An 18,959-nucleotide genomic window follows, 5' to 3' on the forward strand; every position below is an offset into this window, starting at 1 on the left:
ATGGTGTCTTAAGGGCCCTTGCAGCTCTGACGTTCTTAAATTGGACGGCAAGCCTTTGGGAGTTGTTCAGAAATTACAATTAAGTGACTTTGTGAACTGGTCTGCCACGGTTTACGAGAGTGGGGGAGAAAACCCTTTCTTCTTCCCTTGACAGAGCAAATTGGACAGTCCTCTGTTCCTGCCATCACAAAACAGCTAATCTTCCGAAGAACCAAACCCAGTCCTACTGAAGCAGCAAGTTACAATGACTGCACTGCATTAACACACTTTTCTTCACTCAGCAAGAGCTCTATTTTCATCTGTCACTTCCAATATTGCAGCAGCATGTTTCCGCCCATTTAGGTTAAGTAGCTACAGCGATTTTGAAAGCACTAATGATTCTTCCATGGCGACTGCACATGCCCCAGGAGGTCTGGCGAGGCCCTGGCTCCCAAGTCGCTGGCTCGCAGGTGGGCTGAGGGGCCCCACGTGTGTAGTGCTGCAGGTGGCTCGTGATGAATCCAGTTGTGGCTGAGCTCACGGGAAAAAGGATAACTGTGGCTCGGAGCTTTATGGGCCCAGGATCTTCTTTCTCTGCCACTGGGAAGACCCATCAACAGCAGGTGTAAAGCCACCCCCCATCACTGCCTTTGTCAGGGGTGGTCTCCATGGCAACCAGGCCACAATGGCACCCTTTTACCAACTGGGGGGCTACAGATCTTTAATCATTCAAATATGAAGTAACTTGGTTTCCTGTGTGAATCCTTATCCTCCTCAAACCTAAGGCAGACAATTGTGTCTCCTCTCTTTCCCTCTTTTAGGTAACAATAGCAGAACTGATTTGTTTGTTCACAAAACCTCAGTCGCATTCATTATTGTTATTTATTATGGCCTCCTTTCATGATACTCAATACAAGAGTATCTGGTATATACCTTGTATATATCTTGTATATATCTTGCTCTGGGATAAACAGGGATTCAGATGCAGCTAACACTGGTTGAGCATCTACTGGGTAGTAATGTAGCAGGCATGGACAAAGCCATTTATATATATATTATTTTAGTTAACTGACAAAATACATAAATGTGGATTCAAATTTAATGAACACATTGACGTTTGGCACACAGTACTCAGTCCTTGAATATTTGTTGAATGAAGGAATGAAAGAGCATGAAATCACAGACTACCAGTGTCAACAAGGGCCTTTGGAGAGCATCCTGTCAAACTCCTTCATTGTACAAATGGAGAAATCAGAGCCCCAAATGTGGAGTGATTTATTCAAGGCCATATCCACAGCTATTTAAACTTGATTCTGTCCCAGGTGGATCCAGACCACTGTCCTCTCCAGGGCACAGAACACACCGCCTCATATGAAAGCCAGATGACGGCAGAGCATCAAAGCTGTGATGTGTCCTATTGCGCAGGGACACGTTATGCTCAGTGTTCTGCTGAATGTGGTGTTCACAGTACTTCTCCATGAATAATGCAGCAAGAAATGCTTTTTGAGAAATTTGAAAATACATTAGTTGGTACTTTTTTTTGAAAGACTAAAGTAAAAAGGTATTAACTAGAAGAACTTGAAAGAAATCAGCAAGAGTGAGGCCTGGCTGGGGGTGAGCCCCTTATGGGGTGAAAGCGGTCCCAAACATGATTTTGTCAGTGGTCTCACATATCATGAAATACAGGATGTCTGATTCGCATCAACCAAATTCACGAAAAGCTGTGGTATGAACCAGAACGCCAGTTTATTAATTCACAAAGGGAGGCATTCGAACACATCAAAGTACTTGTGTAGGTTGGTCAGCAACCCTGTGGAAGATTCAGTACGGAAGGCCTAATTATCATCGAACAGTTGCATGGAGGGCATGAAGGCAGAAAAGGGGGCGCGAGCCCCCGGCACACCCTTCTCCACTGTGGGGATATGCTAGTTTAGGAGACATGATGCTTATGTTCTCTGGTCTAGGGCAACTTTTTCCTTAGCCCCGGATGGTATTGGAGACACACTGAGGAATTCTTCCTTGAAGACTGTGACTAGCTCTAGATTGCAAAGTGACTGACTGTTTTTCCCTTTCTGTTAACGTTTTTTCAGATGGGGGACGAGACACGTGAGTTGATGTCACCCTTCTTATTTACCTCTATCACAACATAATGACAAGCTCTTAGGGAATTATTCTGATGGGTCATTCCTTCCATGAGGTATGCGTTTTGATAACATGACTCTCTCAGAGGAACTTCTCCTCCAAGTTCTTCAGGCACCTTACTTTATCCCTGTGCTCTGAAAAGCAAGTCAAAGACCAAACTGAAGGCAAATCTGGGTCTGATAGACATGTATAACTGTGGACAGCAGTGAAACAGTCTGATGTGCCCCTTCCCTCCTCTAATACCACGTAGGGAAAGGGGGGGAGCGAGAGAAAGAGAGAGGGAGGAAGAGAGAAACTGATTCGGGATGAGGAAACGGAAGAGAAAGAGGAAGCAGGAATAAAAGTACAGAAAAGGAATTAGCGTTTCCTGGTGAGTTTCAACCTGTCAGTTGCTCCTGTGTTCTTCCTTTCTGAGCGCAGTGCTGGCCTCGTCATGAACTAGACCAAATATCCCGGATATAGATCGAATACATTTTGATGATTTTGGTGGGAGAGGTAAGAAAGATCTGGAACATGCAATGCTGCAGGTTTGTCAAGGGCTGGACCTGTGGGAATGGTCACAATTTCCTATCACAGTACATTTCTCTAGTGATTACATTTTCTACTCTACGTACTCTAGTAAAATAGGAATTCTAGATAGATTTCTCCCCATAAAAAGAAAAAGCAGTATTTATAGAATGTATACGTCAAATCTGAAGAGAGAGGCAAGTGGTTAGTAAAGGACCTTGTCCAGTTTCAACCTCAAATATGTCAACCTTGGAAATACGTCATTTTCTTTAAGTGAGTTTTGTCTTTTCTTTGATCCAGTTGACATACCGGGACACCTTGGTATATATCCCGTATTTTCCTTTCATTGCACACTCTTCACCCCAACTAATGATTCCAGTTAAGAAACTGATGCCTTCCACTTCGGTAACATGGGGTCCCCCACTATCTCCCTGGCATGAATCTTTACCTCCCTCATGGAAGCCAGCACAGAACATGTTATTATAGATGGTGAACTTTGTGGAGCGAAGGCATGTGGCTCGGTCAACAAGTGGAACTTTAAGGTACTGGAGAATTGAAGCCGATCTCCCTCTGTTGAAGACTCTCCCCCAGCCACTCACGTAGCCGGATCCAAATTTGAGGAAGATGTTCGTGTATTCCCTGTCAGCAATGCAAATAGGTGTTACATAGCTGTTGAACGTTAAGGGTTCATCCAGTTCCAGAAGGGCGATGTCATGGTTGTACTTATTAATAGTTGCATTGTAGCTGTGGTGAAGAATAGTGCGAATCACGTTTCGCTTTTGCTCTGTGTGTTCCCTCACCTCGGTGTTATGTTCACCTACGGAAAATAAATTTCTCTTGAGTCACAGGGAGACTTACACATGAGGAAACAGATCGGCCAAGATTTTCGGCACCCCTGAATTAACTGGCAGCCACGTGTCAACAATCTCAATCTTATATTGCTAGGATTTTGGAAAAACTGTAATGACGGCCAATGCATACATTTCAGACCAAAAACCCATTCGGGACCATCGTGGAGCTGGCTTGTTCTCCCATGCTGGTACAAACCTTACATTGTTTAGGTGCTGATGAATCTACTTGGCATGGATTACCCCAGACTTTCCAAATTTCAAGGATTTTTACCCCTTTTTTGAGCATAGATAATATATTCATTGGGTCATTCCTTCAAAGGTTGTGCTAGGCACCGGAGGTACAAGGGCGAATGATAGCACATGGCTTTGGGGAAGGCTCAGCCTGTGGGGAAATGCACACATCATACCTAATTGTACCCCTGTGAGATGGGTGCGAATCTAGGTACACCAAAAGAACTAGGCGGGGTGGGGCTTGGAGGATGGAAGAAGTTAGGGTCCGGAAATATGGCTCATCTAGCACTAGCGCAACTTATTTCGCAAAGAACTTAGTAGACCTTAGGAAAATATGCACCAATCATACAGAAAAGCTAGTGATACTGCAGTTTCCTATCCTTTTTTGTTCATTTACCTGCAACCACGGTAATTTTAACATCAGGCTCAATACAGTGGGCTGCAGTTACCACCCATCTTTCATTGATGATGGAACCTCCACAGAATGCATCAGCTTTCCTAGTCAAAAGGACCTGTGGAAACAAAACCATGAAACTTACTACATAAGGTAATGGATCCAGGACAAAATAAATACAGGTGCTGTTGACAGGAGTGGGCAAAAAAGTTTGATTCTACGTGCTGGCAGAATAGGAGTGTTTCTGGAGAGTGTCAGCTTTGCAGATGAGTTAGTGTTCCTGGAGCGCAATCAAAACAAGCCATTTCTGTAACTCTTTTTTTTTTTAATTTTAATGGTTTTTTATTATGTTAGTCACCATACAGTACATCCCCGGTTTCCGATGTAAGGCTCCATGATTCATTAGTTATGTATAACACCCAGTGCACCATGCAATACGTGCCCTCCTTACTACCCATCACCAGCCTATCCCATTCCCCCACCTCCCTCCCCTCTGAAGCCCGCAGTTTGTTTCTCAGAGTCCATAGTCTCTCATGCTTCATTCCCCCTTCTGATCACCCCCCTTTCTTTATCCCTTTCTTCCCCTACCGATCTTCCTAGTTCTTATGTTCCATAGATGAGAGAAATCATATGATAATTGTCTTTCTCTGCTTGACTCATTTCACTTAGCATTTCTGTAACTTTTGGAGAGAATGTGCAAGGAGAGCCAGGGGGAGCTCTAGAGGAGCTGTGCTTACGGCCATTGGGGCAGTGAGGAACAGCAGGACACACGCACTCCTTCCCTTCCCCCAGCCATATTCCATTCCCCTTGGCCAGACGTGGAAGCTGCCTCTGTCCTTACCTGTACTGGGGCGAAGTGGACTGAGGCGTTCGGATGCTGGTTTGAGCCTGGGCATTGTTAGATAAGAGGCCAATCCATTCTTTCATCTGTACATTTATTGTATAACCAGAGTGGACCATGAACATGTTTACCACCTCAGTCTCTAGATCAACTTGGAGAATTTCACGTCCAGGGTGCCCAAGGGCCTTGAGCCACCTCTCCAGGAAGAAAGCTGAGAAGTATGGACACTAGAGGGCGCACGGAACATTTGCTAAACCCTACGCAGGAGCCGTCGCGCTCTTGGGAAGCATGCCCTTTTACTAAAGCACACCTCGTCTCAGACATGCATCCGTTTCTAAACTAAGGGGAAAAAGTGGTCAATGCCCTTAAGTGTGAGTCCGAGAAGGTCCTTGGTGCATGTTCTAGTGAACCCCTACTAGGTCGTGGACGCCAAAGCATGAGCCTCCTGCCCGGAGACCTCTGGGGCTGACTCCCTGCGAGCCTCGGACCCCAGTTTCCACTCTTTAGCCTTCTCTCTCATTCTAGCTGTTGCTTTTTATTCTGAAAAGTTGTGAAAACATAGGAAAACTCACATAATAATAAACACCGGTGTAGCCACCACCACCCAGACTTAACAGTTTTCTTGAGTTTTTTTGAACATTTCTTGATTGCTTACTATGGACTAATCGTTGGGCTAAGTGTTTTATGTGCATTTCATACAGCACTCTGTGGAGTGATAGTAATATATCCACTTACAGATGAGCAAACCAAGGTTTAGACGTGTACATTAACTCCTCTAAGGTCAGCGAAGGTAGGATGTACACCCTAGTCTGCCTGGCTTCAGAATCTAGCTTCCTAAGAGCACAGCATGTCTCCAGCTGTGGTCGGTGGACCAACTGCAGTAGAATCGTCTGGGATACTTGTAAAATGCAGCTTTGGGGGCCCACCGGAACTTAACTAGAATATTTGGTGGGTGTGACTGGAGGAAATGAAGGTCTTCCAGAAAATCCTTATGCATATAAATTTGAGAAATTCTGTTTCAGAATTTCCAAGGCTTTGTGACCTTTATGTTTTAAAAGTGCTCAGTCCACACAGAACTGGCTACATAATTTGTGGGGCTCAGTGCAAAATGAAAATGTGGGGCCCCTTGTTCAAAAGCCAGGAAAAAAACATGCCATTGAAAATACTTAAATACAATTTTTTTTCTTTCTTCTCTGGTCTCTTGCAATCTATCATAGGGTTTTTATTTTTTTATTATTTGTTTTTTTAAAAGATTTTATTTTATTTGCGAGAAAGGAGAGAGAGCAAGCACGAGTAGGGAGGAGGGGCAGAGGGAGAGGAAGAGGGACAGACTGCCCGCGGAGCGGAGAGCCCAACTCGGGGCTCCATCTCAGGACCCGGAAATCACAACCTGAGCGGAAGGCAGCTGCTAACTGACTAAGCCACTCAGGCGCCCCAAGGGGTTTTTAATTAAATTTAATTAAATTTATTTTTTTTTAAAGTAGGCTCCATGCCCAGCCTGGAGCCCGACATGGGGCTTGAACCCACAACCCTGAGATCAAGACCTGAGCTAAGATCACGAGTCAGATGCTTAACCGACTGAGCCACCCAGGTGCCCCCGTGGTGTTTTTTAATGTTACTACTTAATGTCATGCTTTCTCAGGCCTGGGGGCTATTTGTTGGGAGAGTGCAGACACTAACAGGTGCCCAGGAGCTGCACCCTGCTATCTGGCAAGCAAGCACAAATGCCGTTGTCTGCCAGGTCCCCTCTCCCACCAGCCCCATGTCGCAGCAGGGGAAGGTAAGTCAATCTGCCCTTGTCACTGGCCCACTGCAGCAACCGACAGTGGAGGCGGGATTCCCAAGAGATTACAGCTTCCACGCCTCGAGCTCCCAGCGCATGGCTGCCCCACTGTCTCATCAGACTCGAGTTACAGAACACGAAGCATTAAACTCCAAATTTGGGACACTTACAAAAGCGAGGCCTCATGCAGGTGCACCGCTTACAAACTCATGAAGCTGGCCTTGACCCCAGGTGATTTTTATCACTAAGCAACTTTGGGTAACACTGTCCTACACCGTCCTAATGGTCACATCTGAACACATCCGTTCAAGTAACTGGAGTTACGAATTCACGTGCAGTGATAGAATGGTGCTTTTCCTCTATATTAGAGGTCACTGGACATCCTCAGCTGAATGGATTGGTTAGGCCAGACTGAATGATATCCACAGCCCCTGGGCACAGAGGCTGTGATGGAGCTAGTCTGACTCCTGCCAAAGATTTGCTGCCTGGAGCTTCTATTCCTTTCTGGTGGGTGGCTGAGAGATGTGATTGTGTGTTTTTGAGCCTGAAGAGCATTTTTTTTTTTTTTGCCAATCCCTGATTGGTATTAGAAATTTTAGCAAACATCTTTGCCAAGAAAAAGCCCTAAAATATATTTGCATTTAAAGATATTACAAATGACTAGATTTTGGAATGTTTGCTTGGCTACCGCAAGATCGCAGCTATGTAAATATGAGCTATTTGGGGATGAGCTGTGTGCTTGGCCAAGGACAAGTTCTTGTAAGACATCACTTTGAAAAATGAGGGGGAAAATGTGAAAGCATATGTTCTGAGCGAGGCATCCAAGTTCTGATCTGTCAACCCTTTTCATGTTTGTCCTATCCTAATAGGAGCCTGTTTTCTCTCTTTCAGACACATACACAGATGCACACCAAACACACCCACACCCATCTACAAAATACACATTCACATATCTCTTCGGATGCTCTTCATTGATAATGCCAGCCCAGAGTAGAGCTGTCACCCTGCTCTTCTCTTCCTAAACTTTCCCTTGAATCTGGCCTTTCCCTGGGAGTTTAGTGAACTCTTCCTCTCTCTACCTGGCCACCCCCAGCTTTACAATAACATATTGTTTTCCTGTTTGCATACTCGTTTTCTCATATAAAAAGCAAAACCATTTCTGCAGGATGTATAGCTTACTATGCCCACAGGTGTGATTCGCCAGCCATCGGCCCGACTTCATTTTTCTGGGCACAGAGGGGATGCTCATTCTCTTTTTCATTTTTAATGGTTAACTAAACTCGGCGTTGAAATAGCTTTCATCAATCCATCTTAGAGAATAATTATCTAAATGTGCTGTCCAAAACAGTTTTGTGGGGCCGGGTGAGTTACATATGTCATGTTTCTCTTAATTGAAACTTTATCATTTGAGGATTACTTTTTCCAGGTAAAGACATATCTATAGTCTTAGGCCCTTCATATAAAATCTTTCTCCCAGGCCTCCCCCTTTCCAATAAAAAGAAAGAAAGAAAAAGTTCTGATTCATACATATGGTAACTGCATGCTGTCCACCATAGGGGTGTGTCTTCACCCGATGGAAAGGATTGAGTGTGTGTGTGTGTGTAGGTAGCTGAGCGGGTCAAGAGCTCGGGGATCTTTAAGGATAGCTTCAGGCCAAAGCTGAGGAAAGCTGAGACTGGGAAAAACACTGAGATGTTTTAAAGATTGTTTAGGCCAAGAACAGAATATGGAATAGACAGACTGCTTCTCAAGACATTTTGCTGGTTAAAACAGTTGAATATTGTCCATCGTGTAGGATACAACCTAATAAGGTTAAGGAAAGCTTAACCACTTGGCTTCCATTGTATTCCATTTTTTCAATCTGGTAGAATGATCTCCAAATTGTTAAATGTAGAATAATCACGGCTCATACAGAGCTGAGGCCCATGATGAAACAGCAAATAGAAAGACCAGGTACTTCACATTCAAGGCCAGACAGATCCAAACCCAAAACAGAAGAGGCGGGAGGAGCTCTTGGGGCAAGTTGGTGCATGCCCAGAACTATTGGCTGACAGGGTCAAGGGCAAGGGACCAAAACCAGATTAAAGCTTTAGAAAGCCAAAACATGTTGCTTTCCCAAATTTCTCTTTTAAGCTGTTGATGAAGGTGGTCTCATAGTATAGGTGTTTTGATTTCCCCTTTTTCTCTGATGTTCAAAGGTTTGCATGGCTTCCCTATGTAGCTGTATGAAATTTGAGTCTTGTTTCTGTTTTCCACTCTAAGGATAATAGCGACTCTAGGAACTATCCTTTCTGTCCCTGTGTAGTGCACGTCACCCTCCAGCTTCCTCTCCTGGCTCCTGGAGTGTCCCTGCGGAGTCCCTGCACCATCTCCCTGAGCTCTCCAGAGGCTCTGAGCCCCCCGCGGGCCATCTGGAGGGAAAATGAAGGAAACTGGCCTCACTCACGCCGCCCCCCTCCCCCACTGCAGGATAGAGGTCAGGCAAGTCCACCTGCGCCTTTGGCCTTAGGGGTCGGGGGTGGGGCTGGCCTTGGCTGGGACCGGAGGGGATTATGGGAAGCCCCCGGGGCAGGGGGCCGGCCCAGTGCAGCTTCACCTCGGGCCGGAAAGCTGAAGGGAGAGCTCTCGAATAAGGTAAGGACTGAACAGGGCCGCCACCACGCTGGAGCTAGGGGCAAGGCGAACCCTCACTTCTTACGGTCTCAAACCTAATGGAGTGGCAGCGGTCCCCCAGTTTGCTCTAGTCTCCCGCCAGATGGACCGCGGCCCTTGACACTCTCCCCACGGGTTTATCAGCCCGCGCCCTCCCCGGCTCTTCAGGTTAACAGTTCAACAAACAACTGAAGCTGCCGCCTGGAACTGCCCAGCCAACCCTGGGGTTGGAGAGGACTTTCTTACCCGGGACCAGAATCTGCTTGCCTGCCTCTAACTTTCACCCTAAACCCTCAAAGAAAAAGGCGCCCTCTCCCTTCCTCTGTGGCCCGTTAGCTCTTGCAGACAGCTCCCTTAGTCCTTGTCCTTAGCGCGCTAAACCTTTCCAGCTTGACGCCGTTCATGACTGCGGATGAAGGTGACCTCCCTGTGCATCTTCTTTGTGCGGTTTGTTCACCCAGGTGGTCGCGTTATCCCCCGCCCCCCACCCTTTCAGGAAGCCTGGGGATTTGGAATCCTTTCTGGGTGATATTCCTAACCCGTTTCATCTTTCTGGGCCACAGCTGTACCGTTTTGGGCACGGAAACCCCAGCTGTGGCTCGCTTTCTCTTGATGCCTTGGCGGCAGCAGGTGCACTGCAGTCTAGCCTGCAATCAAATCAAATCGTTCCACCTTGCAGATTAGCGTGGCTGTGGAGCTGGCTCAACCACACAGGAGAGATTCTTTGTTTCATTTCCTGCTTCATCCTGGAAAGTGACTTTTGTACGCCCAGTTTATCTCTTGTTTTTGAAAACCAGTAACCTTTTGTGAGGAAGTGGGTGGAGGTGAGCGTGGAGAGCCAGCCCTTGGGTGAGAAGGAAACAGTGTGGAAGTATGACAGGGTCTTTCTCAAGGACTCTAGAAAGGAGCTCAGCTCTTCACCTTTGAAAAAGACGAAAACTTAGTGCTTTTGCCTCTGCAGTCAGAAATCCTACTTCATATGGGTGAGGTAGGGAGTGCGCATGTGCAAGAGCGGTCTTGAGCGTTCCGAACGATCTTAGCTAGGCTTGGAGGGAAAGCGTCAACAGGTGTGCTAACCACAGAGTGTGCAATGAGGACGTGAAAAGATTTGTTACAACTGCAACCATCATCTAATAGTTTCTTCTTCTTAAAAAAAAATAGCTTGCTAGAGTTACTAAAGTTTCTATTAGGAAAGACTTGCATTGTTAAAACATTGGCAAGCATCTGGCTTAAAGGTGGTGGGTGGAGAATGCAGAGATTATGTGACTAAGTTGAGATGACTTTATACCCCCACCCCCTTTTAGCTCTTATTTAAGTGTGTTTGCCAATTTCATTTCTGGGTTGACAAGGGGACAATGCTAAGCCCACAATGTGTGCATCCTGGGATATTTTTTAATCCTGTTTTGTTTTTTAAAAGAGAAGTCATCTTTTAGCTAATAAAACACATCTAGGTTTATGGATTCTCCACTCTAGGGACTGCTTTATGTCCCACAACCCCAAGGAAGGTAATTATTATAAAGTAGGATCTTTTGTTCCAACCACCTATCCATGGAAGTTGGATACATAATGAGAATGCATAAGAACACAAGTAGTAAAATTAGATAGAATTTGATACATGGATGTTAGAATGAAAACGTAATTAGAATGGCTGGATCCAGTAGTGATTGTTCAAAGAAAGGTTGATGGAGATGATTCTTATGAAGAGTCATGAAGGAGAATAGAGATGTGGGTGAGTGAAGGAAGAGGTCATGGTGGATGAGGGAAGCAGTGCTGGTAGGATGCCTAAATAGGGGATAGAGGGGGGATCAAGGAACACACAGTGTATTTTCGTGGCTGTAAGATCAAGTCCCACAAATATTCTTTAAAGCAAAGCCAAGGTGGAGCGCCTGGGTGGCTCAGTCGGTTAAGTGTCTGCCTTTGGCTCGGGTCAGGATCCCAGGGTCCTGGGATAGAGCCCCATATCGGGGGGGAGGGGGGTGTCTCTGCTCAGCAGGGAGTCTGCGTCTTCCTCTCTCTCTGCCCCGCCCCCTCTTTGTGCACTCTCTCTTTCTCAAAGAAATAAATAAAATCTTAAAAAAAAAAAAAAGCAAAGCCACAGTAAAAGAACAGAAGATATAACCTTGGTTGTGAGGGCCTACCACCCTTCAGTACCATTCTCTACAATGTCTGTGCCGATCCCTACCTTCCAGGCAAATGTTCAATATCCTTAACACCCATTATATTGGAAAATGTCAGGCATTCTGAAGAATCCTGAATAGATACGTAGTTTCAGAGAATTCCAGTGGTGGTAAACCTGGGACATTTACCTGATCCTGGCTTAAATTGTTACTGGTTTGATGACTGAAAAGGCTTTGAAGCTCCTGGTCCATGATGGCAAAAATTCAAACTTCAGTAGAGAAAATATTTTGGACTGATAGCCACAAAATCATATGATTGTGGCTACTAGGGAGTTTTGAATTAGACTAAGCTATTATAAGCACTGTCCAATAGAACTTACTGCAGTGATGGCGGTGTTCTGTATCTGTGCTGTCCAGTACCATAGCCACCAGCCATATGTGGCTATTGCGCACTTGACATGTGGCAGGTGTGCCTGAGATGAATTTTTAATTTTAATGACAATTATTTGGATTTAAATAACTACACGTGGTTAGTAGTTACGTTATTGGACAGCACCACTTCATATAAGGACCAGCCTGGCTCCTGGCCTCTGGGGCCCCCTTCTTCTCTCAGATGCAATCACTTAGACTTGAGCCGTTGGGTCAATTACAAGTTTTGCTACAAATCTAGCTCTTGGTTGTTGCCTCAGAAATGTGCACAGGTGATTCTCATGTGTCTACAGATCACACCTGGAGAAATGTGGGACTAGGTGCCCTGAGTTTACTGTTTGGTGTTTGATTCCCTTGGTGTCAGATTGTAGTATGCCTCAGAATCACCCAAAGGGCTTGTTAACTAGCACACAAGTTGCCGTCCCCCTAGAGACTGTGCTTCAGTAGGTCTGGGGTGTGGCACGGAACTGTGCATTGCTAACAAGTTTTCAGGTGATTTTGATGCTAGCACACTTTGAGCCTTGGACCAAGCCCCTGTTTCAGACCCTAGTTCCACTAACCCAGTTCTTGCTTTACTCCTTCCTACGTGAGTCCTTTAAAAAATCCCTTCAAGGACGCCTGGGTGGCTCAGTCGGTGAAGCAACTGCCTTTAGCTCGGGTTGTGATCCCAGGGTGCTGGGATCAAGTCCCACACCAGGCTCCCTACTCAGCGGGGAGTCTGCTTCTCCCTCTACCATTCACCCCTGCTCATGATCTCTCTCTCTATCTCACTCTCTCCTCTCAAATAAATAAATTTTTAAAAATCCCTTCAAAATAATCCAGTTTCTCTGGGCCTAGAGACTTTCTCTCACCAGTTCTCCCACGAGCTGAAGTAGTACCCTGAACCCCAATACCTGTGACCTCACTTCCACATGTCCCAGTTGCATTTCTGGAATCCTGCTATGCTTTCCTTGACATCAAGCTCTCCTTGACCTTGTATGGTAGCTGTCCCCGGACTTCTCTTTCACTAGCTTCCCACCACTTAGGGTTTCTTCATATTGCTCAGTGTTGAAACTTGCCTAAACACTTCCCTCACCTCAGTAGGCCTGTCTACTGCCGTCGCCTCAGCCCCCACCTGGCCTGTCCCTTGCCCTCTGGGCTCCAGTTTTGACACACCATTAATATAGAGTACCTGCCAAGGGAATTGACCTGGTTTGGCATCTTTTCCACCAACAACTCGAGTGAGGTCGTTGAGCGGTTGGGTGAGGTTCTCGAAATTTTTTTCCACTTCAGTGGAATTTTCGTAGTCCATATTGGAAAAAAAAGTTTCAGCACGGGTGCGTGTCGTAGAAACGTGTGGGACAGAAACTCTTCCACATGGAAATGGCACTAGAAACACGGAGAAAAAAAATTAGTATTCTGATATTTCCCATTGGCAAGCAGAGCATGTATTACAGAAATCGAGAATGAGGCCTGTCCTTGTCACTTCTGAGAAGCAGGCCCATCAATATTGGAAAAATCTAATCAATGAATATAGTCTCAAACTAAAAGGTTAATTGCATTATTTTCATGGAAAGTTTTCAAACCCTTCATGAAAAGAACATTTGGCTCAGGAACCCATCATCTTCACGGAAATAGAAGAGGTGTTCCAGAATCAAATTTTGTAAGAGTTTTATAAAGTCTAATGACTTTTTTTTTTTCTTTACTGAAAACTCTTACTCCCAAGTACTGTCCCTAAATGGGAATCTGATGACTGGTGCCCTGTAACTTTAACTTTAGAATTAGGTAAACGGGACTTCTGTTGCTTATTGTGAGCCAGGCTTTCTTTCATAGACTAGAATGCCTTCTAGACTCCAAGGTGGAATTAGGGATATGCTGGGAAGAAATCATGACTTAATTATTTAATTTGGTTAAGTATTAACGAAATAAATTACTGGGGCACCTGGCTGACTCTGTTGGAAGAGCGTGCGACTCTTGATGTTGGAGTGGCGAGCTTGAGCCCCACGTTGGGTGTAGAGATGACTTGAAAAAAAACCCCTTTAACCAAAGAAATTACTAATATGATTATCATAGCCACATCCGCCTGGGAACTGGCCAACTTTTTACCTTGGGTCTGTTTATTTCCTAAAGACAAGAAACCATCTCCTGATACATTGGGGACAACCAGAATGAAAATTTGTAGTCAAGCAAAGTCACTTCACATTTCATTTTCATTCTCACTTTCCTTCTAGCCACATTCCCTCTAACAGACATTTCTATAGCAACCGGCTGCGGCAAAGTATCATGAAGTCACCATGTGGTTGGGAAAACAGGAAATTAGTTCAAAATACTTATGTATAAATACACATCATCAACAATGGCTAGAGAAAAGGGACCATTACTATCGAAAGACAGCAAAACTTATTTTAGGCTTGGCCTACTTACTCTGCTAAGGATAAGGCTATATTCAAATATAACACTTAATGGTTAGAGGTGGTTCTCAATTCTTTTTTTTTTTTCTTCTTCTAACAGAGAAGGGCTTATAAGGGTTTAGCTACTATGCCATCTGCCTACACTGGAAGTTAGATTTTGAAGGTTAAAACATATAGATCTTCTCTGGAGCTGGGCTAGCTGTGAAGCTGTGCATGTGAAGAACCGGGCAGAAGGATGGGTGGGGAGGTCCTTGAAGCCTTCCAGACTCTTCGGTTTAGTTGCGGCAGCGTGTATACTCTTGGCTTCTGGTCCTTTCTTTAATTTCCTCTGCCGGGTGCGTTGGTGAGATAGGTATCGAACCCAGTTACAGAGGAATGGTGCATGATTTAGTGTACCAATTTAATATCAGCCTTTGAAAATGCAAAAGAAATTATATCTAGTTTGCTTCAAAAAAGGCCCCTCATTTATCAAATACAATTGATCCTGCAGAGTCTACTTTTTTTTTTAATCAAAGTTTCTATTGCCTTCGTTTCAGAGAAGAGCAATAGGAGTGTGGAGTGGAGGGGTTCTGAATGCACCAGTCAGCTGTCAACGCGGTGGCCTGTTTGACATGACTGGGAAGCATTGTTGTGTCCACTGCTGTACAGACTGACTGTGTTGGACAGTCTGGCACAACTTGAAACAGATGGCCGTCGGAACTATTCTGATGCCAAGCATGTAAACTCAGCCCGACACCCAAGGATAGGAAATAACCTTCTCAGAGTAAGCCGGCCACACCCTGACAGAATCAGGCTTAACATTCGTCATTCCTTGTACTAGAAGCCTATCAGTCAATCATTTATGTATCTTTGATGGCCTGGGATTACTACAGTAATTTGACTCGATGAATTACAAATACACAGAAATCACCCAGATTAATTGCTTCATGATCTGAAAGTCAGAAAAAAAGGGACAGGGAAAAGAATTCAGACTGAGGACAGTTACAGCATTTCTATTTAAAATGATGATGCCATTTGGCAAATTGTCCAGTTCAAGCTACTAATCTTTTCTATGATCTCAAAAGGAAGTAGAAACAAATAGGGATTATAGAAGTATGTAGGCTAGTTAAAATGCCCTGAAGGTTCAAATATAGATTTGGAGGATGGATCTCCCCAAGTTAAAAAAAAAAAAAACCACACAAAACTTATTTAGATTTTGACCTGCTGGTTCGCAGGACCTTTGGTCTTCCGCAAGTTGGTACCCTGTGGTACAGGAACAGACCACCTTATTGTCGGCGCCCGATTTACAAAACTGCTTGCACCTGCCATTCTTAATGTTGCATGTTACATCTGAAAGAGAGCAAAATCAACAGTAATAGCATCATTCCGCATGCATTGCTCGAGAGTACATGAAACCACTGACTCACGTATAGGTCAAATATGAGCAGAGGGCATTCCCGGAGAGAAGCTTGGGAGCCTCGAGCTCAGAGTAGAAGGAGAGATAAACTTCTCAATAAGGCAGAAAAATGGCAGCGATACATTTGATTCGGCATCAACTGAAGGGTTGGATATTCTACTTTCACTAAACCTGGGACTGCAATTTTAAGAAGCTGTTTATTCAAGGATAATGTATATTCAGAGAAGTCCCTCAAAACTTCCGGGTGAATTTTCACAGAGTGTGTGCACCTGTTTGAACACTAAACCCATCAACGTGTAGGATGTTCTCCACATCCCAGAAGCTCTCCCAGTGCCCCCTTCCACCACTACACTGGTCCTCTTTTCCAAAGTTGCCATCCATTGCCAGATTCTAAGAGGGAGTTTTGTCTGTTCGTGAACTTTATATAAATAGAAGCTCACGATATGTACTCCTCTGTGTCTTTCATGTAACACTTCGTGAGAATCATCCTTGTTATTTGTACAGCGGTGGTTCATTTGCACGCTGTGTAGCATTCTGTTGTGTAACTATTACTGTTTTTATCCATTTTACTGCTGATGAGTATTTGAGTTGAGTTTCCAGTTTTGGGCTCTTAGGTGTAATGCTGTAACGAACATTCTTAACACATACCTTTTGGTAACACATGCATGAATACTGGGATATACTTATGAGCGCAATTATTGGATCATATGTTCAGGTTTAGTAGATACTGCCAAGTAGTTTCCTGAAATACTTGTACAAATTTAAATTCCCAGCATCGGTGTGTGAGAGTTCCAGTTCTTGGACATACGTATTGCTGGTGTCTTCTCCCACTCCGACTTGCCTTTTTGTCCTAAAATAGTGTAGTTTGCTAAATAGAATTTCATAGGTTTTTTTTTAAGTTTTATTTATTTTTAAAAGATTTTTATTTATTTATTTGAGAGGGAGAGCACAAGCAGGGGGAGCTGCAGAGGGAGAGGGAGAAGCAGACTCCCCACTGAGCAGGGAGCCCGATGTGGGACTCAATCCCAGGACCCCGGGATCACGACCTGAGCTGAAGGCAGACGCTTAACCAACTGAGCCACTCAGGCACTCCGATAGTTTTGGTTTTTGTTTTTTGTTTTTTAAGATTTGTTTAATTATTTTAGAGAGGGGGTTAGAGGGAGAGAAAGAATCTCAAGCAGACTTCCTGGTGAGTGTGGAGCCTGATGCAGGGCTTGATCTCATGACCCCGAAATCATGACCTGAGCTGAAATCAAGAGTTGACACTTAACCGACTGAGCCACCCAGGCGCCCCACTGAAGTTCATAGCTTTAATATAATCCAGTTTATCTAAGCACACTTGAAGCTGGCTGAGGTGGGTATATATCAACACAAGAGGATGAAATCAGGTCCTTTAAGGTGGCTAAATGCCAAAGACATTATGTGTGGGCACTGATGAGCATTCTGGTGGCCCACATTTTCTACTTCCCTATACAATCTCCCTTATTAATATGAAGTGGTGTTCTTTGTCTCTTGTAATCCTTTTTGTCTTGGGATCAATTTTGTCTGACATTAAGATTGCTTCACCAGTTTCTTTTTGTTAGCATTTACCTGAAAATCTTTTTATGTCCCTTTATTTTAGCCTCCTGGTGTAATTTTATTCTGGGTGTCTCTTTTGTCAACAGCATACAATTCGATTTTTAACTCCAGACTGAAAATTGCCATTAACCCCAATTCACATGAACTCCGACTTCTGATATGTTTGGTTTATTCCTGCCATCTTATTTTGTATTTTTTTAAAGATTTTATTTATTTATTTGACAGAGACAGCCAGCGAGAGAGGGAACACAAGCAGGGGGAGTGGGACAGGAAGAAGCAGGCTCCCAGCAGAGGAGCCTGATGTGGGGCTCGATCCCATAACGCCGGGATCACGCCCTGAGCCGAAGGCAAACGCTCAAAGACTGTGCCACCCAGGCGCCCCTTATTTTGTATTTTTTAATTACCGTGCTTTCCCTTTGTTTCTCCTATGCAGTCTCAATAACAGGAAGTAGCACGGTTCGGGGCTGGCCAGCTGAGACCTGCTGAGTTAAGAGAAACAGGCTGTCTCTAGAGCAGCACAGGAACACAATGGATAGGAGATGCCTTCCCCCTTACCTAGCTGTTCAACACCAGTACCACCTTCAAGAGAAATGCTCACTTGGTGGTGTACTGAGAACATGGAAAGTTTGAGAAAGAGTGCCTATATTAGACACCTGCTATGCGCCACCTTAGTTCCTCTCAGCCTCACGGGTGTCTTTGCCAGCGCTGTGGCCATCCGCTCTGCATCGACTTCTGACCTAATACAGGTGCAGCCTTGGATTGCCTTGGCTCGTATATGCCCTCTGTGCCTCTCCCCTCTTACCTTGACACTTTCCTGTTGATGCTGAGGCATGGAATGTCGCATCACCTGTGCGGGCCCCCCAGCGAGTACAACCTGGAGATGTGGGGGAGTTAACGGCCCCTCGGCTACACTTCTGACCACTGGGAGACAGATGCTGATGGACAGATTCTTTCACCACTTCTCCCCTGACAGATGGACTGTCCTGAGGACAGTTCCTATGGCTCCTTGGAAAACAGTCCCAGGAGATCCAGCGATCAGTTGCAGATGAGGAGAGATGACTCTTTCTATGACCGGTTCTCCTTTCCTCACTGTCTCACGCCCCTGTCCCTGACTCTTGCTCCCTAGGATTGCACACCCTAATAAATAAGCTCGAGGCACAGACTCTTTTTTTTTTTCTGGGGGAGTCCAGGCGAACAGAATGACTCTATGGTTTTGGAGTATATTATGGATTTTTGAGTGTCGGATCTCAATTTTCGAATTCTATTTTACATAGGCTGGCGTAGGTTAGTGTAATAATTTGCTCATGTTCCTTATTGCCACTTCCGGAACTAAGGGGAGGCAAATCAACTATTGCCAGGTAGGCAAAGGAAGCCGTCTGAGCTTTTAACCTGTTCTGCCAATAATCTACTAAGTGCGTGATCCAAGAAGATGGGACCTGGTCCTTTGTATTTATTTTTTAAAGACCTTTCTCCTTACTCATGATTATATCCCTGGCTCCTTTCATGTCATTGGCTATCATTTTGTTGTTATAAAGCAGTACTAAAGTGTTCAGCCAAATCAAATACCACCTGTATAAGCATGAGAGACTGTGGACTCGGAGAAACAAACTGAGGGCCTCAGAGGGGAGGGGGGTGGGGGATGGGATAGGCTGGTGACGGGTAGTAAGGA

General features: G+C 44.8%; 1 protein-coding gene across 1 annotated transcript in view; it reads right to left on the bottom strand.

Moving 5' to 3' along the window:
• Positions 1-1,701: 1,701 nt before the first annotated feature.
• The window catches only part of F9 (coagulation factor IX), a 31,780-nt gene continuing 14,522 nt past the window's right edge, over positions 1,702-18,959 (bottom strand). The window contains exons 5-8 of the mRNA XM_045805119.2: positions 15,517-15,645; positions 13,098-13,294; positions 4,108-4,222; positions 1,702-3,445 (exon numbers count right to left, since the gene is read on the bottom strand). Coding sequence (XP_045661075.1) covers positions 2,898-3,445; positions 4,108-4,222; positions 13,098-13,294; positions 15,517-15,645 — 989 coding nt within the window. The 3' untranslated portion in view covers positions 1,702-2,897. The remainder of the gene's footprint in view (positions 3,446-4,107; positions 4,223-13,097; positions 13,295-15,516; positions 15,646-18,959) is intronic.

The sequence above is a fragment of the Ursus americanus genome, chromosome X, assembly GCF_024610735.1.
Source record: "Ursus americanus isolate L20-20 chromosome X, mUrsAme1.1.p, whole genome shotgun sequence".
Classification (NCBI taxonomy): Eukaryota; Metazoa; Chordata; class Mammalia; order Carnivora; family Ursidae; genus Ursus; species Ursus americanus.